Source organism: Microcaecilia unicolor, chromosome 2 (genome assembly GCF_901765095.1).
Source record: "Microcaecilia unicolor chromosome 2, aMicUni1.1, whole genome shotgun sequence".
Classification (NCBI taxonomy): domain Eukaryota; kingdom Metazoa; phylum Chordata; class Amphibia; order Gymnophiona; family Siphonopidae; genus Microcaecilia; species Microcaecilia unicolor.
This window is the reverse complement of record NC_044032.1, coordinates 429,416,412-429,439,077: the sequence shown is the minus strand read 5'-3', so window position 1 is coordinate 429,439,077 and position 22,666 is coordinate 429,416,412. Positions and strand designations below refer to the sequence as shown.

The following is a 22,666-nucleotide window of genomic DNA, read 5'->3' as shown; positions in this document are numbered from 1 at the left end:
AAATTGTGAGCCCCCCAGAAACAGAGATATACTTACTGTATCTAAATATTGGAGACACCTACAAGCCTGGGGGCTACTGAGGTGGTGCACATTCAGGTACAATAGACATTTCCCCATCTCTGGAGGGCTCACCATTTAAAATAACAGAATTGCTGTGGAATATGAACCTGGGTGCCCTGGATTAAAGTGTACTGCACTGACCACTAGGCTGCCCCTCTGCTCTGAAGGGACGTGTGACCATTTTTGGATAAATGCTGCCATTCTTCTCCCTGGTTTTTTAGCGTTCGTAATTTGGATGTTTTATTTTGGAAAACGGCTGTTCATTTCGGATTTTCTCAAGTATTTTTGAACAGGAAACCACATTTTTCCTGTTCAAAAATGGCTGTGAGATGGATGGTATTTTTTGAAGTTATCAGTGGGATGCCCCAATTCTGACTAGATACTGACTATTTATACTGCAGGGACAATTATTTTTGATACACATATGAGCATAAATGTAACATCCTTCATATATATTTTTCTTGTCCTGCAGTAAAATGAATGTGATCATATAGTAATGAATGTGCCATTATAATATGAAAAAGTAGTATACAGCTTTAGAAGGAGTGAATGTTGGTGAATGCTGATGTAAGTGCACACGTGTATGGGAGAGTTTATATATATGTTTCTAAAAATTGGCTTTGCTTTCTTTATAGGTAAACAATTAATTTGTTTTAGTGGTGATTATCATGTTTATGTATTGTGAGCACTGGTCTGCTCATTGTGGTTTATTTAAACACATGGGAGATTTTCAATGATAGAGAAACCCATCCACCCTCTAGGGATAGCCATAAACCTTGAGTGGGCATCCCGCTTGGGTGAGTCTTACCTCTGAGAATTTCTCCTTTTCACACAAATATTTATAACACGTCTTGTTTATAAGAGGTCACATAAAGCTACCTATATTCTACCACGTTTTCCTGATTTTCTTAGCAAAGTTCTAACAACCCTGGTTTGTATTATTTATTGTTTGACTGCTACCAGTGGTACAGTGGGGGATTATATATTGTATTATTTGGTTTACCAATTCTGACTACGGCATTCTTTCTAAAAGGCCCCTCTAGAGTCTAACCTGCTTATTTTCGAAAGAGAAGGGCGGCCATCTTCCAACACAAATCGGGAGATGGCCGGCCTTCTCCTAAGCCCGGCCAAATCGGTATAATCGAAAGCCGATTTTGGCCAGCTTCAACTGCTTTCCGTCGTAGGGCTGGCCAAAGTTCAAGGGGGCGTGTCGACAGTGTACTGAAGGCAGGATGAGGGCGTGGTTAAGAGATGGCCGGCCTCAGCCGATAATGGAAAAAGGAATGCCGGCTCCGACGAACCACCAGCAAGCTAGCCCAATTGCCAACAAATCAGTATCAAAGAGTTGCAAAAGTGTTACCGAGATAAATATAAATGCTTTGAAAAGAGGGGGCAACAGAAATGAATGTGACTGAAAGGAAGATCTATATTTATTGTGCTCGCTATATTTTTAGCATAATTCGTCCAAAACAGTTGTCTGTAATGACAGAATAAAACAGTTTTATTTAATTCCGCTTTTGGACATAGTCTGTGCCTTGCAAACCCCTTTCCCCTCCACCTCAAATGGTACGCCTTTGTAGGTAGCAATGCACTCGTCATTAGTGTGGAGGTCAGGCTGGATTTGCTCCCACATCTTCTTCTTGGGATTCAGCTCTTTCTCAGGTTCCCCTGCAAGACAATCAACTCTCAATTAATGGACAGAAAAACACAGATAGAGAAAAGAAGTGCAAAACTATATAAGCTCCAACCATCCATTTTCAAATGTATAACCTTAAGGGTGCGTTCCTGGTGACGTTCTTATAATCCAGAATTTGTAAAAATATAATTATTTTGTTATCCTCTTAGCGAATCCAGTTTCTCCACTTTTGTGGTTGTTTTTGTATTGTTATTACCAATCACAGAAACAGATAATCATATAGTCAAAAGACACAAATAAAAAAAATGTAACAATTAGAAACTAGATAAACAATGCAGCTTGTCCACACTAAAATGCAACCCATTATCGTGACTGCAATAGCAGCTTTGCTTCACAAAAGGCTGGTGCACTCATAAAAAGTGAGCCTTCCTTCCTCCTGGATGCAGTTTAATCAATCTCTGCTGTTCCCAACATGCATTATTCCAAATACAGTATTTGAAAGCAGTTGAAATTCAATCAACAAATGATCCTCACTTCAGCTGAGTGAAGTTCTCACCAGATTTAGATCCTAGTCTCTACACGTCGTGTTTCACCATATGGTGTCCTCAGGAGATAATACATTCTTCAAAACCCTTTCTCGGGTATCACCGGTTAAAGGAATTCACCCCGAAGAGCGCTCTAAATTCATGAGCCGCCCTGCCGGTCAAATTTTTATTAATGTTTTATTGTTTTTTTTTAAGTCTAATAAATGATATTTCTTGGAGAACAAATGAGAAATCCTGCTGTACCTGTCCCTATACTTTGCAATCTAACTAGCTGCAGGGGCAAGTGATGCACTGTTCTATGAATTTCTTTGCAATGGATGAAAGTACAGCTCTATTTTTGAGTTTAACAGTACAGATTCTCCATGTGAAACAAGGTCTTTCTTTCTGTCGCTTTGTAAGGAATGTTTGGGAGAGCTTTTCGATTCAGAGATTTTTTATATGCGTGTACCCTACCATTTCTCAATAGTATTAAGAAAAAATAAATAAAAATGGTCCTCAGCTGAAAAAGTGTAATCAAGCTGATTTTTCCTGTCATTCAGTGTTCTTGGTTTTAGCTCCCATTGAATTGCCTTCTCTTTTGTTGATCCTGGAACAGTCTGCCTTGCACGCAATCAAGTCAGGTTCGGCAAGGGTACAGTGGGGGAGTACTGATGAATATTGGCAAATAAAAGAAACTGTAACTTCACAAAACCTCCAAAATATTATATTACATTACCATTTGCTTGTATTCTTCATATACCTGGTCAGTTCAATGCAGATAACAGAATAAGAAAACTGGGAATAGCCCAGAAAAATACAATATAATCAACAGAGTACACAAACTAAATGAAAAAAGAGAATACAATATTATCATCATAACATAAGTTTCTCCTTCCTGGGCAGCCAACTTTGGAACGCTTTGCCAAGATCCATCCGAACAATCAATGATTATTTACCCTTTAGGAAAATGCTGAAGACCCATCTCTTCAAGACAGCTTATCCGCCTGACCCTACTTAACTTTAAAATCTTCCTCCTAATATTTGGTCCTGATGACTACCATACCTCAGATGATATTTCCCAATCTCCTTATGCCCTTATCTTTTCCTATCCATCCAATGCCTTTATCTTTCCTCACCCTTCCCAATCCCTTTCCTTTTGCTATCCTACCTTGTTTTTCACTGGCTTGTTCAACTCACTTTACTCACTACCCCTACTTTCATTACGTTTACTACAACTTACAATATTCTCCTTTAAAGACTTAGTGATTGTAATTGTATTTACTATGTAAGCTGCAATGTGTGGGAAAGCGCGGGGTACAAATGTAATAAATAAACACAGAAAACTAATTATTATGGCAGATGCCATTAAAAAAACCCCATGTTTTTATACATTTCCTAAAACACAGTTTATGCCACCTTCCCCTTCCTTGCCTATTCTTGTCTCTTACCATTTTCATTGTTAATTCTCCTATGTAAGCCACATTGTGCCTGCGTGTGTGGGAAAATGTGGGGTAGAAATGTACTATAAATAAATAAATACATACATACATACATAAACAAACAAACATTTGAACCTTTAAGATATGAGGAAAGGGAAGTGGATCCAAGATGGCCGCAGTCCATTGAGGCGCTGCAAGTCGCGCTTTACCTTTGTTCTTACAATGCCTAAACGACGAGGGCGAGTAGCAGCCAGAGCCCCGCTAGCTACCCCCTCTTTACCTGGTCCAATTGACCGCTTCGTTCGACCTCAGAGTGTTGCATTTGAAAGCGGGACGCCGCCAGTTGGGATGTCCGGCGAGTTAGGAGATTCGGTCTCCCCTGGCTTGGAAACCACCCTTAGCCCCGCTATGCGGACTCCGCCTCCCCAGCCGGTTGGAGCAAGCTCCTTTCTTGCTGACTCGATCGGGTCTCCCAACGAAGATGTGAGGGACCCGGAAGGAAATCGAGTGGAGAGCTCATTTTTATCTCAAGCAGGAGAAATGCTGCCTTCGTGGAACGCGGGGAGAGGTATCGAGGAACAGAGAGAGTTCCATGCGTTGGTTCCTGAAAGGTTTGAAATGCCTAAAGAATTAATTACTAAACCAAAAGAGGTTACTTTGGATAAATTATGGGACTTGGTTTCTGCCCTGGGACAAACTTTTTTGAAACAGACAAACGAGATTGTTCCAAAAGTAAATTTATTAGAGAAAGATTTGAGACAACTGGAGGGAAAAACTAAAGAAATAGACAATAAAGCTGAAAAGGCTGAGCAAAAAATTGAAAAATTGGAAACATTACAACCTCTGATGATAAATGACTTGGCTAATCTTCGGAAAAAGATGGAAACATTTGATAACTATACCAAAAGTCATAATTTAAGATTTGTAAACTTTCCCAGGATCCAGACAACACCTCCTCTTGATATGTTAAAGAGATATTTCCAAGATGTTTTGAATGTAACAGATCAGAATTTACCACCATTTACCTCTGTTTATTATGTCCCAGGAAAAGAGCTGAATCAAATTCCTGAAACCCCATTAGATGTATCACTATTGCTTGAGACCTCTGATTCCGAGCAGGCAACGCCCGCAACTTTGGTTGCTACCGTTGCTTTGCTGCCGGACAAGGGTTGGATCTTCCGTCTTTTCTTCCGTAATAGAGAAAAACCCTTTTTGGGTTATAAGATATTATTATTTCCTGATGTCTCTAAGGAGACAAGAAAACGGAGGAAACAATTTTTGCTCCTGAAGTCTGGAATAATGCAGTTGGGGGGTACCTTTTTTTTAAGATACCCCTGCAAGTGTATAGTAAGACTTGATGGAAAGAAATATGTGTTCACAGAACCTATGCATGTATCTGCTCTTATAACTTCGAGTAAAAAGGACAACGCTTAAATATATAAGTAACACACCTCAATGGTACTAGCTAAATCCTGTTATTTTTTATAATTTGATTAGATTCTCCTTGTATTCCTGAATCTTGGATCTTCAGTTTATGGACTTGAGTAGCAATTATTTCCTTTAGATTGTTTAATCTTTAGTGTTATGTTATATGATACCTTTTTATGTTCTTTTCCGAACAAGATGTTTTCTTGTGTTTTTGATGAAAATGAATAAATAAAAAAATAAAAAAAAAAGATATGAGGAAAAACCATTCCAGGCCTTTGCTAACAGATAGATAAAAGACATTTTAAAAATACTCAAGTACTGTTAGGGGATGCAAAATGCAACATCATTGGATCTGTCAATTTTACCAACAGATTCACAGTAGAGCGGATAATCAATGAATGCATTATACAACACTGAAAAAAAAACATGGAATATTTTAAATATCATTACACAAAGTTTTGAATGAGATCCTAGCTTGGAAAGGCAGCCAATGCGCTCTTAACAAAAAGAGGAGTTACTCTAGCAAATCTCCCAGCACAATAAACTAATCCAACGGCGGTATTTCGTAGTGTTAGCAGTTTCTTTAAAGGAAAGAACTACAGCCTGCATACAGTGAATTACAATAATCCAACTAAGAATTAAAACCCGAGTTAGAAGTTTAAATTGCAAACATTCAAAACAATGACGAATACATCATAATCGTCTCAAACATAAAAAGATTCTTCTACAATGTTGAGCAATGCATCTATCGAATGTCAAATCACCATCCAAAACTATGCCTAAAACCTTTATCTCAGAGCCCAAAGGAAAAAAAAAAGTGTGTGGTTAATAACTAAGGGCCCTGTTTACTAAGTCGCGTTAGCGTTTTTAATGCACTTACAATTAGAGCATACGCTAACCGTGTGGGTGGCTATAGGGATACTGTAGGCGCGTACACTGTTAATGTGTGTTAAAGATGCTAACATGCCCATAACACAGCTTTAGCAAACAGGGCCTTAAATTTTGGTGCCAAGAAGACTGATATGTCATGAAAATTCTGTAATTTCTAGCATGGCACTAACCTGACGGTTACCATGGGAGCCCTTACTCAATGGGTGGTGGTAAGTGCCCCCCCATAAGAATAATCTTACCGCATGGCCATGTCATTGTTAGGTGCTTTTCACCCGCTGCGGTAAAAAGGGCCCTGGTGCGCAGCAAAAACAGTCCCCGCTGCTACCTCAGGACCTTTTTTTTACCGCAGCTTGCTAAAAGGACTGCTTAGTTGTTTTTATAATTTTTAACTCTATTGTTTAATTCTGTAGTTCTTATATTTTTGTAAACCGCCCTGGACCCTTTTGAGGAGAAAATGATATAGAAAAGTTACAGTAGATTAGATTACATTAGCATATTTTATAAAATACATGCATATGTCACAACTCCATTCAGCTCTACCCAAACTATAACCCCTTCCTCCCCCCAGCAGAATACTTATGCTCAGACTAAGATAATATAGGTATTTAAAAAAAAAAAAAAAAACAACAACACACACACACAAAACAACTGAGGTGTGTCTGCTGTATATCCCATGTAATTTTATCCATTTTCCAAGTGTAAAACATTCTTTACATGCAGAAAATGCTTTTAAAATTATCCTCAATGTGCTTCAGTGCTGCATACAGTGGCAATCATCCATGATTGTCCTCCTGACCACATACAGCAGTTACACATGTTGCACAAATTACTGGAAACCAGACCATTTACAGCATATTATTTGGACCTATTTCATAGCGATACTTATAATTGTATATCTTTGTGAAGGGGTGGAACGCCGGATACTACTCGAATACTATGAATACTACTGACTACCAGAACAACCTCATGTGTTTTGTGCCTACTGATGGACTTATACTTATGGACTCTAACTCTGCTTTTGGCCTTTTAGCCATACTTTATTAATGCACTGGACCTTTTGTGCCTTACATATAATGAGCCTAGACTAAGACCAAAACCTGTGCAGTTTAGACTTTTACTAGTAGTATGTATTTGTTAACCAGCAGCTAGATAACAAATTGTAGTAGTCAGCAATTTAGGGCAGCTGGCTCTGCCAGCGCAGTCTCGTGATCCCTGCATAGAGGCTGTATTGTGTAAATGGGCTGGAACACTGAAATAAGTTACTGTTTTGCTGCAGTTTATACTAGAAGTTAGATTTTGCAGAAACCAGCTGGAACTTGTGCTGCTTATCAGTATATTGCCTTATATGGTATATGCAATGCCAAATAACTGTGGATAGACTAGAGACCAGTGTTGGAAATAGAGGGTTGTGTGCAAAGCCAAAGATAAGTTTCGTTTCCTGGGTTCTGTGTAAGATCCTCTGTCTGTAACTGCGCATGACTACTGATAAGAGTGTATAAGAACGAGTGTCAGGTGACGCTCAGGGAGCAGTATCCTGAGATTACTCAGTACTGTTCAATTGCTAGCAATAAAAGCTGTCCTGCCTTTGGAACCAAATTTGTCTTTTGTTTTCTGATTTTCGGACCCGTTACATTGGCGACCACGAAGGGACAACAAAAGGGAAATGGATTATATTCTTCCCCCTCCCCACTGCAGCCAGGTCGGCTCATCGACCCCCTCCCGAGAAGATGATAAGTGGCCACCGCTGATTTCAGTGTTCACCTCCCGGCAGAGGGCCGATTGATTCCGGCTGACTGGAAGTGGGGCTGTGAGGTTCCGGCAAGACACCTTTTCTATTTCAGAAAGAAGCGTACGACGGCGCAGCCTGCGACCCCGGCGGACAGGCGAGTATACTCTACGTAGTGACCGGCCCAGTAAGGACCGAAGAAGAGGCGTGATCACCCTCTTTTAGCCAGTGACTAATACGGACTATTGGTATACGACTAGGTCCCGAAACTCACTAGGCTCCGACGACGAAACCGAGCGGCGAACGGGAAGGTTTCTTGTGGCGTATGAAAATGTAGACTCTCAGGCTTCTCTGAACTGCAGATTCCATGACCTTGTGTACACGAGCTGCATGAGCCGTAGAATGGAATGTGTTTAGATAACGTGCTTGAGAACCAGATGAACTGTTCAGCAGCTGAGGAGTGCAGGTTTTTTTGTCTCAGGCTGCTATAGCGTAAAAGCAGTCCAGGGTTTGGGACCCACTCATAAGACCACAGCCGGTGGTGGGGGTGGGCTCGAGGAAATAATTACTCCGGGTGCATGTTAACAGAGTGATATGAGCCTTTGAACTTAACTGTTGCATCATGTTAGAAGTTATTATAAGATACTAGGAAAGAATGCCCGTTTCTGAGTGCAATGAAACGGACGCTAGCAAGGGGCCCCCTCCCTCCGTCCCTCGGAGCTACTCGCGTTACTTGTTCGGGGTTCGCGTTTGCCTCGCATTTCGGCCCTCGAGTGTTATAGCTCCGCCCTCGACGTCATGACGTTTTGACGTGTTGTTTTTTTCATAGAGAGATAAGATTTTGTTTCTCTGAAACAGGAGAACTATGTATTCTACAGCAGACGGTGCAAGCTTTGTATATGCAGCACCAGGATTTCGTTGCTGGGGATAATGTTGTTTATCTTTCTTGAATCTGGTTGTTAAAAAGGGTATGACAATTCATGCTTTTCTTTAAGTCTAATGGGTATAGTATTACGGAGGTTAAATATAAAGCCTCCCTTCAGGAATGCAGCCTTGATGTTCCTCCAGCTGTTTTTGTCACGCTATGTTAACTTTCAACTTTGTGATTTACTGAAAGGTGCATGATGGCATTTTCAGCTCCATGCTGCACTTGGGTTCAAAGCACGGTGCATCTGTTGTAATTTACTGTGAGATTTATGGTATCGTGTTCATTTACTGACCATAGTCCCTAAAGAATGTAAAGAAAACCACAGAAGGTATCCCACACCCCAAAAGCTAAAACATTGGATTTTAAAACTCAGATTTGTAGCTTATGTCAAAGTTACCGAGAGAGCTTGTTGCAGCTTGTTTCCTCCCCACTTCTGCACAGATACATTCAGTTTAAACAAACCCTGCATTCGGAAAAAAAAAAAAAAAAAAAAAAAAAAAAGGGTCCAGTTTGTGCTTTTCTTCAGGGACATATCAGCTGCCTGTAGCCATGAGCAGTTGCCTTTTATGCAAACCTTATGAGTCTCGTAGGCAGTGCAAATCACAGCTGCTTAATTGTATTGCACTAAATTTGTTTTCCTCCACTGCAGAGGAGGGATGCAAATTCCTAAGTTATTCATGAGACTTGCAGACTATTTCTTGCCTATGCTCTGTACATACCTCAGTAGGATTTGTACAATAAATGTTTGTCTGGTGAAATATCCCACGTGTATGTTCTGTACCCCAGGTAATTGAGATTTCAGAGAGATAAGGTTTCATGTGGATTTTCAGTGTTCAGTTGTTTGCTTATGACGTCACTCTTCTTTCTTTTATTGATGACTTGCTCCCTCTGCTGATCTTTGTGTGTATTACATGCACAAGTTGCTTTGGGAAAGAAAGAAAGGAAAAAAAAAAAAAAAAAAAAGAAGACAGTCCCTGCCCAGAGGAGCTTGCGGTCTAGACTAGGGCAGACAGATAAGACTCACAATTACAGACTTTTGTTTTTAATAATGTGATTTATGCAAAGAACCGTTTGTCTACTAAACTACTTAATGTGTTTAATTCATCATGCTTGTGATAAATATATCTGTGTTACTTTACCTTGGGCAATTGTGACTCCAGAGATCTTGCCCCCTCTAGGGTAAAGGAATTTAGCTGAATGTTCAGATTAAGAAGTTGTTAATGTACCTTGAATGAGAATGCTTTGTGCTGCTATAGAACATTTCTAGGCACCTGCCTACGTGCTGACATCATCCTTGTTCTAACTTTTCTCCATAAATCATATGTCTCATGATTTTAGCTGGACGCTTAAACTAGGTTGTCCAGAGAGGTGAGGTGTACCATGAATCACATTGTGAAGAAGATGGAAGCAGGTTCCCAGTCATTGAAAGGTTACTGAGATGTTTGAAGCTTGTAAAAGATATACTGCCAATGTGCAAGTTGTGTGAATAGTGTGAATAACCACATGGCAGGAGTACATGATTATGTGCTATGAAAGTACACTTGTAAGTCAGATAGAAGGGTTGTGGAAGTGGATATATGTGGGAGTGTTTCAACAGGACTATACTGTTTGGGGATAGGCCACAGAATAGCAATTCATTTTATTCTGTATTACCTATCAAAAGAAGCATGAAATTTGAGTATAGAAGTAAGCTAATGGCATTTTGTTAAGGGTTTGACCAGATATTGAGGGAATTATTATCATTTATGCCCTGAGGCCTACATAGAGGCCCTGTATCGTTTGGAGTCCTCTTTCTTGTTTTTCAGGTTCATCAAATTGTCCTCTCACCTTAGTTGGCAGGCAGGACGTGACATCATTTGACTGTGATCACTGATGGCACCAGTCTGTGTTGAGGCCTGCTGTCCACCATTCCTGAAACAGACTTGGCCACCGCATTCTCCTCTGTTCTCAGGGTTGTTGCCTATTACTGCAATGAACTTTCTAGAATTGTAACCTTTATATCCCCAAACAACTCTGTTAATGTTGCACCAATGCTGGAAGGGGATTTTGGTTGAACTCATTTTGTTAGATAGACTGCTAAACTCTAGGCCAGCATTTAAACTGGTGGTCCATATAGGAATATTGCTATACATTCTCAATTGTAATGATTTCTTTTTGCTTACTTGGTATAGGCATCATCACTAACGCCTCTGAAGCCACTGATTGTTTCCTGTATGATATTGTTCCAAGATCGCATGTATTGTCTCATGTTGCAAACACAAGATCCTAAAGTTCATCCAGACCCACACACACAGTATACCCTATGCAGCTCGACATAGCAACCCGCCAGAGATCTGATGATGTGCCAGATCAAATATGAACCGGTTGTCCAGTACGTTGGTGACCTGTTGATTGTGTAGTGTTCGCCTGAAGGTTCTTGACAGCGGGCTGCAAATGCCCCTGAAATCTGTCACCTGCTTGAAGCTGTGTGGAAGCCAAGAAAAGTCGCTGTGATGCACTGTAGGGCCCACACAGGGAAGACAGATTCCATAGCCCGGGGCAACCGACGTGCGGACGAGGCAGCCAAGAAAGCCTGTCAAGAACCCTATCCTCCTGAACCTACTCCTCATCCATCTCCCTGAAGAAACCCCCGCATTTACAGAAACTCCCCCAACAGGGAGTCTTGAAATTTACCAGAAGTCAGGAATCCCCGAGTACAGGCCCGTCCAAGACTTAAGGAAGGTCAACAACCAGGTGGCCGACATAGTTGCTCTCGTACCGAACCCTTACTCCATTTTAGCCCAAGTGCCAGCCCAGACCAAGTGGTACAGTGTCATTGATCTGAAGGACGCCTTCTTCTCCATCCCCCTCGCCGCCGACAGCCAGAAATTGTTTGCCTTCACGTGGGAAGACTTACAGACTGGTAATAAGCAGCAGTTTACCTGGACACGACTCCCCCAGGGATTCAAGAACTCCCCCACCCTCTTCAGCGACCAACTCGCTCAGGACCTGAAGACGTATCAGGACGAGTATGGGCCGGTCGTTCAATACGTGGACGACCTGTTGGTGGCCCGTGAAACGTTCACCGAATGTGCTGAAGCTACCTTCTACCTCTTGAAGACCCTGGAAGCCCAGGGGTACCGAGCCAGCCAGAAAAAGGCCCAGATATGCGAGATCGAAGTCGAGTATCTGGGGTTTCGCCTCCGAGAAGGAACCCGGAGTCTCGGTACCCCCTCGAACCCAAGCTATCCGCAACCAACCCACTCCTGCAAATAAGAAGGAACTGCGGGCACTCCTCGGAGCCGCTGGATATTGCCGCATTTGGATCATCAATTTTGCTGTCCTGACCCAAGACTTGTACGCCAAACTGAAAGGACCTGAACTCGAGGGCCAAGATCTCCGGTGGGAGAAAAGCGAACTGAAAGCCCTTCAGGACCTTAAGGATGCCCTTGCGGCCCCACCAGCGCTCGGACTGCCAGATGTGACTAAGCCGTTCCCCTTGTTCATCGACGAAAAGGAGGGATTGGCACTTGGAGTCCTCACCCAACTGGTCGGCACCTGGCAACGCCCTGTAGCATATCTCTCCAAGGGAATGGACAACATGGCACGAGGATGGCCGGGCTGTCTCCGAAGCGTTGCGGCGGCCTGTCTGCTGATACACGAGGCCAATAAACTCACGTTTGGCCAAACACTTTTTGTGACTAAACCCCACACCATCCGCGGCCTACTCGAGAGCCACGGACCCAGATGGATGACCAACTCCCGATTGGTCAAATACCAAGCCCTCCTGTGCGAAAATCCGGAGGTGCGGATCCTGAACACGACCAACCTCAATCCTGCCACCCTCCTCCCGGCCCCTGAACCACCACTCCACGACTGTGAAGAGGTAATGGCCACTGTGCATTCCAGTATGGAAACCGAAGAAGGTAGCTGTAATGCACTGCAGGGCCCACACAGGCCGGATGGACCCTATCGCCTTACATTGTGCATGGAGACCCCAGAGCAGTGGAACAGTGGAGAGAGCTAACCAATCCCTCTTTAACCAACTGGCTACCGACCTCTGAGAGCCTCAAGAGTATCTTCGTCATGGGTGGCCTGTTCTTGTTGTCCTGCTTATTAATACCCTTGTCTCTCCCCTTAGTTTTCAGGTGTCTCCGCTCCACCATGGAAAGCATCGCTGACCGCCGTGCTGCTGCCCAACTTATGGCTCTCCAGATGTACTCCCCCATTCCCCAGTCTGATGAAGCTGACGATGAAGCACCTTGTGGCTGACGTGCACCTTTCACCTCCTGAGTCACTTAATGGGCCAGTACCCTTGTGTCAGCATAAGACCGGATACAAAGGGGGGGGGATTCCACTAGGGGCCCTCCGTCTCAACCCCGGCGAAGCAACCAACGGCTGCGCAAGGGCTTAGGGCTCGCTTTTTGCCTCCCTGCTAATGCTTCTTGTCTCTCTCTTCCCTTTCAGGGCTTCTGGAGATGATACTCTCCATCAGATGGATGTTCAAGTATCAAAAGGGGGGAATGAAGGGGTGGAACGCCGGATACTACTCGAATACTATGAATACTACTGACTACCAGAACAACCTCATGTGTTTTGTGCCTACTGATGGACTTATACTTATGGACTCTAACTCTGCTTTTGGCCTTTTAGCCATACTTTATTAATGCACTGGACCTTTTGTGCCTTACATATAATGAGCCTAGACTAAGACCAAAACCTGTGCAGTTTAGACTTTTACTAGTAGTATGTATTTGTTAACCAGCAGCTAGATAACAAATTGTAGTAGTCAGCAATTTAGGGCAGCTGGCTCTGCCAGCGCAGTCTCGTGATCCCTGCATAGAGGCTGTATTGTGTAAATGGGCTGGAACACTGAAATAAGTTACTGTTTTGCTGCAGTTTATACTAGAAGTTAGATTTTGCAGAAACCAGCTGGAACTTGTGCTGCTTATCAGTATATTGCCTTATATGGTATATGCAATGCCAAATAACTGTGGATAGACTAGAGACCAGTGTTGGAAATAGAGGGTTGTGTGCAAAGCCAAAGATAAGTTTCGTTTCCTGGGTTCTGTGTAAGATCCTCTGTCTGTAACTGCGCATGACTACTGATAAGAGTGTATAAGAACGAGTGTCAGGTGACGCTCAGGGAGCAGTATCCTGAGATTACTCAGTACTGTTCAATTGCTAGCAATAAAAGCTGTCCTGCCTTTGGAACCAAATTTGTCTTTTGTTTTCTGATTTTCGGACCCGTTACATTTGCAGTTCTTCTTTTTCCTTTATTTTTTAAAACTGAAAATATAGTTTTCAAAACATGCCACTACAATAAGATATCACATTTTATATTAACTAGGACATAATACTAGAGATCATACTGTGCAGCCGTATGTACTTTACAGGCTATTTCCAGTAAATTCTCAGCTTCACTGATGTAGCAACCACAGCATGAAACTTTCTCAACTTGCTGTAGAATGGAAATGATCCATAACCACCAGTAATATATGTATTGAAAGATTTATAATTGAAATACTGACTTGGGGCTGTGAATTGACAGAGCTTAAGTTGATGGTGAAGGAGTTGCAAAGGAAGTTGGCGTGCTGTGTGAAGTGCTGGGCTATATGTCAAGTAGCCTTTTTTTATCACCACATATCTGTAATGTCAACAGTTTCACATCTAATTATCTCCTTTTCCGGTTTCCCATTGTTCTCTCTTGGGCCAAGGAGAAAGCAAGATGGCTTTCCATGATGCCTGCACTTGCTGCTGCTGGTAGCAACTTGCTGTGGCCTAGCGTCCTGCCTTTTGCCACAGTCTGCCCAGTTTTCTCTTTTCTGTCACTAGGATTTCTCCCCATGATGCTGTGTTTATACTGTTATGTTTCTAGACAACTCTTGCTGCCCTTTTTGCCACAGTTAAGTCTCTTATTGATTTCTCAGCATTTTCACACGTCCCAATGCCTGTTTCTGAAGCTCCAATCAATCATCTTGTCTCACAAGACTTGACTGTGTTCAGAATGCTGGCACATGCAAAGAAGCAATTCTGAGTTTGGAAGCTTATCTTAAACATTTTGTTAAGGTTGGCAGTGGACATACTAGTTTGCTAGAGTTGTGAAACTTGGAGTTACTCAGAATTGGCTCATGTTAGTAACCTCTGCAGTTTATGGGCCAATCAAGTTCCCTATCTTCCATTTAATCACTCTATACTTCATGTCTTCCTGTTTTGAAGATACCGCCAAGGACACTAAGGTCCTCCCAAGGACTTTCACTAACTACACCCTCTCCAAAAGACATTACACAATGTCATACCAGCAAGCGAGCCTTCTCCGGAGTAGCCCCCACACTCTGGAATGCATTGCCTGAAAGGCTCCGCTTAACAAAAGACTACCTGTACTTCAGGAAGCAGGTGAAAGCTTGGCTCTTCAACCAAGCCTTTAATGGAAGAATAACTAACTTGTTAGTCTCACTCACACACACACAAGGATTGACTTGGGCTGCACATACTGCAGCGGGACATGTTTATCCACTCCTACCCTAGCTGAGATAATAGTTAACCATCTCTCTGACCTCACGTGCAACTTTCTTCAAATCAATCAGCTTACTTTCTAATTCTTCCAACTTTCTTACTCATCTCTATGTTACAACTTTGCCTTACCCTTCACTACCAATTATAATGTTCTAGTACATATTGTGTTGTCATTGCAAGTAGTATACCATGCCATACTTTGTATTGTTATTCAAATATTTTTACTGCTCTAATTGCCTACTGCTCATATTTGATCAATTCTTACTGTACACCGCCTTGAGTGAATTCCTTCAAAAAGGCGGTAAATAAATCCTAATAATAATAATAAGATAAATAAATAATGTGACCACATCACACCATTTGTGCAAAATCTTCACTGGCTACCAGTACAATACAGGGCTAAATTTAAAATTCTAGGTCTGATCTTCAAGGCCCCTAAAGGAAATGGCACAGAGTACTTGAAAAACGGGATCACCCTTTAAACACCTCCAAGGACACTAAGGTCCTCCCGAGGAGTATCCCTAACCACATCCTCTCCAAAAGACATTACACGATGTAGTACCGCCAGCGAGCCTTCTCTGGAGTAGCCCCCAAACTCTGGAATGATTTGCCTGAAAGGCTCAGCTTAACACAAGACTATCTCTACTTTAGGAAGCAGGTGAAACTTGGCTCTTCAACCAGGCCTTTAATGGAAGAAGTAACTAACTTGTTAGTCTCACTCACGTTTTATCATCTCTCTGACCTCATGTGCAACTTTTCTTTAAATTAGTCACCTTATTTTCTAACTCCTCTAACTCTTTTACCTATCTATATGCTCCTTCTTTGCTTATATTCTACACTGTTAATTAAAATGGTCTATTACATATTGTGTTGACATTGTAAGTAGTATACTATGCCATTATTTGTATTATTTGAATACTAGTAAAAAAAAGGCCCGTTTCTGTTAGAAATGAAACGAGCGCTAGCAAGGTTATATTGATTAGTTGTTTTTTGTTAACCAAATATTTAATATTAAAGTATTGTAATGAGATGGAGTAATAGTGAAGGGTGTATAATGAGGAAGGAGGAGGCCCTGTGTAGGACCACAGGGGTGGTCCTTTTTGACAGAGTGTTTGTGTGTGTGAGAGTGTGTGTAAGACAGAGAGACCGACTGTGTGAGTCAGAGAGTGTGTGTGTGTGTGTGTGTGAGAGTGATACAGAGGGATTGAAAGAGTGTGTCTGTGTGTGTGTGATAGAGACTGTGTGTTTGTGTGACAGAGAGATACAGAGAGTGTGTGTGTGGAACTGAGTTCCATGACCCCCTCCTTCCCTTGCTTTCCTTCCATCTGATGTGAGAGAGTGTGTGTGCAGGACTACAGGGGCGGTCATTGTGACAGAGTGTTTGTGTGAGTGAGAGTGTGTGTAAGACAGAGAGACAGACTGTGTGAGTCAGAGAGTGTGTGTGTGCGAGAGTGATACAGAGGGATTGAAAGAGTGTGTCTGTGTGTGTGTGATAGAGACTGTGTGTTTGTGTGACAGAGAGATACAGAGAGTGTGTGTGAGGAACTGAGTCCCATGACCCCCTCCTTCCCTTGCTCTCCTTCCATCTGATGTGAGAGAGTGTGTGTGCAGGACCACAGGGGTGGTCAGTGTGACAGAGTGTTTGTGTGAGTAAGACAGAGAGACAGACAGACTGTGTGAGTCCGATAGTGAGTGTGTGTGAAGAAAAGAGATATTGACTGAGGTATTTCAGGAATGAAATGTTTGGAAAAGAATTGTCAATACTCCTTTCAAGTAATTAAATGTTTGTAAGCATATGGTAAAAGGCAATAAAGCTTTCAAAAATGTTGTTTTGTGAACTTCATGTTAAGTGCAAAAGCAGTGTTGAAAGTGCTTTACCATGCACAGAACTTCCCAAGGAAGCAGAACCGCAGCAAAGCGAATTGCAAAGTGGAAAACTAAAAAGCCAACCAAACCCTCAGTAGTTTTCATACACACTGAATGTAAAATAAATCTGTGTTTTCTGTCTCATCTTCCCCTCAGAAGCACAATGGTACCGTGTCAGTGACTGCAGCCCTTAACCCTTTTATTGCCACATCAACGTTAACACTTCAGAAGCGAGCTGCTCTGCTGGTTTGCTTGCTGTTGGAAGAGGGGAGGAGGAGTTACTTCTTTTAGGATCATGTTAAGTGTTTCCCATTCTGCTACGGGGAAGCTGTGTCACTTGTATCCCTGCCTCACGAAAACAATTCTTCAGAGCTCAGAGTAGTAGTCAGCCCCAAGCGCAGGAGCACCAACAATAAGACCATCGCTGATTGGCTGCAAAATCTCTTCCTGCATGCTAGGTTGCTAGGAAAAGGAGTTGGTGATTTGTTGCTGTCAGGGTGATTCCTTGCTTGCTGTCATAACTTAAAGGAGGCGGATGTTCGTTCTCGTGCGTTGCCTGTAGATGTAAAGTGAGATGCATGTGGGGGGGAGGAGTTTCAAGTGTACAGCGCTGCGTACGTCTAGTAGCGCTATAGAAATGATAAGTGGTAGTTGTGGTATCGGAAGGGGAGGGGTTGTGGGTGAGCTGTAGGAATTTGAACTCTGACACTGGAAAGGAAAGGAGGCGGATCTTCGTGTTTGCGCGTTGCCTGTAGTTGTAAAATGAGATGGATTTGGGGGGGGGTTTGTTTTGTGTTTGTATCGGAAGGGGGGTGCTAAGTTGCATGAATTCCTAGGCAGGGGGAGGAGTAGGCTCCTCCCCCTTTCCTTGGTTTTTTGTGGAACAGCTGTGCTGGCGACGTCATCCTTGGCTTCACCCAATTCAGCCAATCAGACGTGCGACACAGTCTGTGAGTGTCATTGCTCCGCCCGCGTGGTCATCACGTTTGATATGTGTGCGAGGCAGACAGTCATGGTTGAAAAATTGATCTCTGGCGCCTCACATTTAGAACGTTGGAAAAGTGAGGCTTCATTAGAACGTTGGTGGTGCGTTTTATATAGAGAGATTTTTCTGCTGTAATTTTCTATTGCTCATGTTTGATTTATTCTTAATGTACACCGCCTTGAGTGAATTCCTTCAAAAAGGCAGTAAATAAATCCTAATAAAATACTGTATAAATTCAGTTTCTTCTCAAAAATATGCCTACTCATGTCAGAAAAGACATTTCTGAAGACTTGAAATGGAGGAATAGCCTAACCTCTGTGGCTCCATGTGACCCTGAACATGTCACAAGTCCATTGCCCCAGGTACAAAAACCTAAAAAGCAACAACTTAAAAGTATGGGAAATAAGGTTTTAGATCTTGAGGCTGTGATGGAAGAAGAAGATTTAGATTTAGAACCATGACTGGGATAGAAGGAATGGATCCTCAGAAGCTTAGCTGAAATTGGGTGGCGGAGCAGGTGGGGGAAAGAGGAGGTGGTGGTTGGGAAGCGAGGATAGGGGAGGGCAGACTTATACGGTCTGTACCAGAGCCGGTGCTGGGAGGCGGGACTGGTGGTTGGGAGGCAGGAAATACTGCTGGGCAGACTTATATGGTCTGTGCCCTGAAAAGGACAGGTACAAATTCAATTCAAGGTAAGGTATACACATATGAGTTTGTCTTGGGCAGACTGGATGGACCATGCAGGTCTTTTTCTGCCGTCATCTACTATGTTACTATGTTTATATAGTTATACCATGCTATGTCAGGAAAGTCAGGGTAGGAAGAAAGGGAATGGATATGGCATTATATATGTAACCAGCTGGTTATAAATTTAAAAAAAAAGTACCCGAGTGCTCCCGAGGCTTTGGGTAGAACACAGGAGTCTTTTTAAGCTAAGTCCCACGGTGGTGGAATCTCGCCATAGGGATTGCGTGTTGGGTCCTATCAAGGCAGCTCCAGGCCGTTTTGAAGGGCAGGGAGTTCTGGGAAAAGCAGGAGAGACCCTGGTTTTAAACGCTGCCTTGTGAAGCCGCAGACATCACTTGGGCACATGCGCTGTGGTGAGGAACACGATATCATCAGCGGTCGTGTCATCCTCGCATGCGAGGGCGTCACAGGATCGGCCCAGCAAAGTGTGAGGAAGCTCTTGGAATTAAATTCAAGCCACGGACTGGCAAATTTATTTAAAATAAGTGTCAGGTGTACTGGCAGAGACCGAGGGGTCCTTTTGTTTGTGGGCAATTTGGTAACGCGATTCACATTACTAATGCGACTGTGAATGCGCCGAAAAGTTCACATTTGCAAGCAAAGGTTGCTGGGAGGCAAGGGGGGGGGGGGCTCACAAAACCCATACAGTGATGATTTTGGAATGAAAAATTGTGCATGCGAACTTAAATAAAGGAGACCAGCACAGAGACTGGCTCATTATATTTAAAAATACAATCTTTGTGTGTTTGGGGCATTATTGGGGCCATATTACAGGTGCTAAAAGGGTCCTTATTTGTGCTGTGTGGTTGCTAGGTGACAGAAATGCTGCAGAAAATTGCAATTTATAAAAATAGTACAGAGTCAAAAATAAAATTCTCAACTATTGCCAAAGTTAAAATCTTTGATAAAAGCGAGGTTTAATAGCTGCTAACCTGATTTAGTGAGGTTTTATACAAAGTTTAGAAATATCATTTTTTAAAAAAGGTTTTAAAAGTGACTTCTCTGACTCTGTTTACAAGCAATGTAAGCTACAAGCTGATTGGCTGCACTACTCCCTGAAAGAATATGAGCCACAAAACTGGGGAGAAGCTAAAATTGGAAGAGGCAGGAGGTGCAGAATATGTGTGTTTGTGAAGAATAAAAAAATAGAATTAATAGGATTTAAAAAGTAATTGGTAAACAACTCTGCTTAAGTGAAAACTAAAGAGCAAGTACTTCAGAAATAATTTTGAAAGAAATAATATTTTCTTTAGTTAATATTGAAACTGGAAGGTAACTATTGAAGCAATATTTACTATAGCTCAAATTAAACAGCAGAATAAAATATCTGTTGATTTGGAAAAGAAAAGGAAAACGTATTTATAGGAACTTGTCAGTATTTAAATTAAAAATTTATAGGTTCAATCATATGGAATGTATGAGAGCTTTATGGCTTGTTAAATGAGAGATCTGTTCATTTTTAAATTCTGGAAATAGTATAAGTATAAATTATTGAAAAAATAAGAATTCTTAAATAAACCTGTCTGACAAGGGCTTTCAAACAGGCATGAAACAAGTGAAATTAATCTTATTTTGTGAGCATTGTAAGACAAACAATTCTCTTTAAAGGAAAATGAATATTGAATGTGAGTTTGATGAAATAATTTTGAGAGTGAAAAAAATATTTTTAAACAAGATGTCACTGCTGCAGTGCTCATGTTTAAAATAAATACTAGTAAACCATTCTTTAAGAGGAAAGAAACTTATGCTGGGAGAATTTAGGGGGTCTTTTACAAAGTCACGCTAGCGTTTTTAGCTCGCAGTAAAAAAAAAAGAATCAGCTGGCAGTAAACGCTGATGCCCATTATATTCCTATGAGAGTCTCAGCATTTACTGCTAGCTTATTTTTACCACAAGCTAAAAATGCTAGCGCAGCTTTGTAAAAAGCTCCCATAGGGACCCTCTTTATTAAGCCACATAGGCATCTACATGCACCCAACGCGCGCCAAATTAGTTACCTCCTGGTTACTGCGTGGCCCTTGCGGTAATTTCAATTTTGGTGTGCGTCCACAAAATATTTTTTATTTTCTGATGTGTGTAGACTGTTACCGCGTGAGACCTTACTGCTAGGTCAATGTCTATTTTCGGCAAAAATTTTAAAAAGGGATTTTTTGTAGATGCACTGAAAAATAATTCTGTGTGTGCCCAAAACATGCGTCTACACTACAGCAGGCCATTTTTCAGTGTACCTTAGTAAAAGGAACCCTTAGTGAATAGCACATTTTCTCTACTGAAAATCCAGTTAAAAAAAAACAAAAAAAAACCCACCCCAACTCTCTGTAACTTGAGAATTTGTATGAAAGTGAATGTTTGAATGTTCCAGCTGAGACTCCTGTAGAATACTCCCTGTTAGTTAGTCAGGGACTAAATATAAAGACAGCCAGGCTCAAACAGTGAGGGTTTTAAATCATCCTTTATTTTTCATTAGCTAGTGTTTTCCATTTTCAAAGCACTTAGCCTTCCAAAGTTCCATAGGTTTCTATGGAACTTTGGAAGGCTAAGTGCTTTGAAAATATGCCTAAACGTGTTCGTTTTGGGGTATATTAGGGGCCATTTTACTAAGGCGCATATAAACGTGTGTCAAATTGGAACTACTACTACTACTACTACTTAACATTTCTAGAGCGCTACTAGGGTTACGCAGCGCTGTACAATTTAACAAAGAGAGACAGTCCCTGCTCAAAGAGCTTACAATCTAATAGACACGTGAACGGTCGGTCCGATAGGGGCAGTCAAATTGGGGCAGTCTGGATTCACTGAACGGTAAGGGTTAGGTGCCGAACGCAGCATTGAAGAGGTGGGCTTTAAGCAAAGACTTGAAGACGGGCAGGGAGGGGGCTTGGCGTAAGGGTTCAGGAAGGTTGTTCCAAGCATAGGGTGAGGCGAGGCAGAATGAGCGGAGCCTGGAGTTGGCGGTGGTGGAGAAGGGTACTGAGAGGAGGGATTTATCCTGTGAACGGAGGTTACGGGCGGGAACGTAAGGGGAAATGAGGGTAGAGAGGTAGTGAGGGGCAGCAGACTGAGTGCATTTGTAGGTAAGAAGGAGAAGCTACCCACGTGCCCCGGGCAGTAATTCCATTTTTAACGCGCGTCCAAAACACGCAGTAGAAAATATTTTCTATTTTCTACTGCATGGTGCATACCTGGCGGTAACTGGCAGTTTACATGACCTGACGATTACCGCCCGATTAACGTACAAGACCTTACCGCTAAGTCAATGGGTGGCAGTAAGGTCTCAGGCCAAGTATTTTACATCACATTCATTGTTGACTGAATCATGAATTGATAATGAGTGTGACAGTTGGGCAATCTGGATGGACTGTTCAGGTCCTTATCTGCCGTCACTTACTGTTACATTTACACCAGCTCTAGGCACCTACTTGTCTTTATAAAACAGGCTCAATACAGGTGCCTTAAAAAGGCACTTTAACTAGATTCCCTCATAAAATCATGCTCTTCATGAAGCTTCAAAATTTGTCTCATTGTTGTTTTATATTAAAACAAATATGAGGAAACATTTTTTCACTCAAAGAATAGTTAAGCTGTGGAATTTGCTGCCAGAGGATGTGGTAACAGCAGTTACTGTATCTGGATTTTAAAAAAGGTTTGGGCAAGTTCCTGGAGGAAAAGTCCATAGTCTGTTATTGAGATGGATATGGAGGAAACTACTGCATGCACCGGAAATGGTAGGTTGCTATTAATTGGGTTTCTGACAAGTACTTGTGACCTGGACTGGCCACCGTTAGAAACAGGATACTGGGCTAGATGGTCCACTGATCAGACCCAGTATGGCTATTCTTATGACTATTACATCATCCTCCCTTTTTTCAGCATTCACATACCACAAAAGAAACAGATGTCTTTTACCAAGGATGTGATTTTCGTACCATGTACTAGTAGTT

General features: G+C 42.1%; 1 protein-coding gene across 5 annotated transcripts in view; it reads right to left on the bottom strand.

Moving 5' to 3' along the window:
• Positions 1–1,462: 1,462 nt before the first annotated feature.
• Positions 1,463–22,666, bottom strand: part of AIMP1 (aminoacyl tRNA synthetase complex interacting multifunctional protein 1) — a 106,257-nt gene continuing 85,053 nt past the window's right edge. For all 5 annotated transcript variants that reach the window (XM_030190778.1, XM_030190777.1, XM_030190779.1 and 2 more), the window contains exon 7: positions 1,463–1,728. In XM_030190778.1, the coding sequence (XP_030046638.1) occupies positions 1,562–1,728 (167 nt within the window). In that variant the 3' untranslated portion in view covers positions 1,463–1,561. The remainder of the gene's footprint in view (positions 1,729–22,666) is intronic.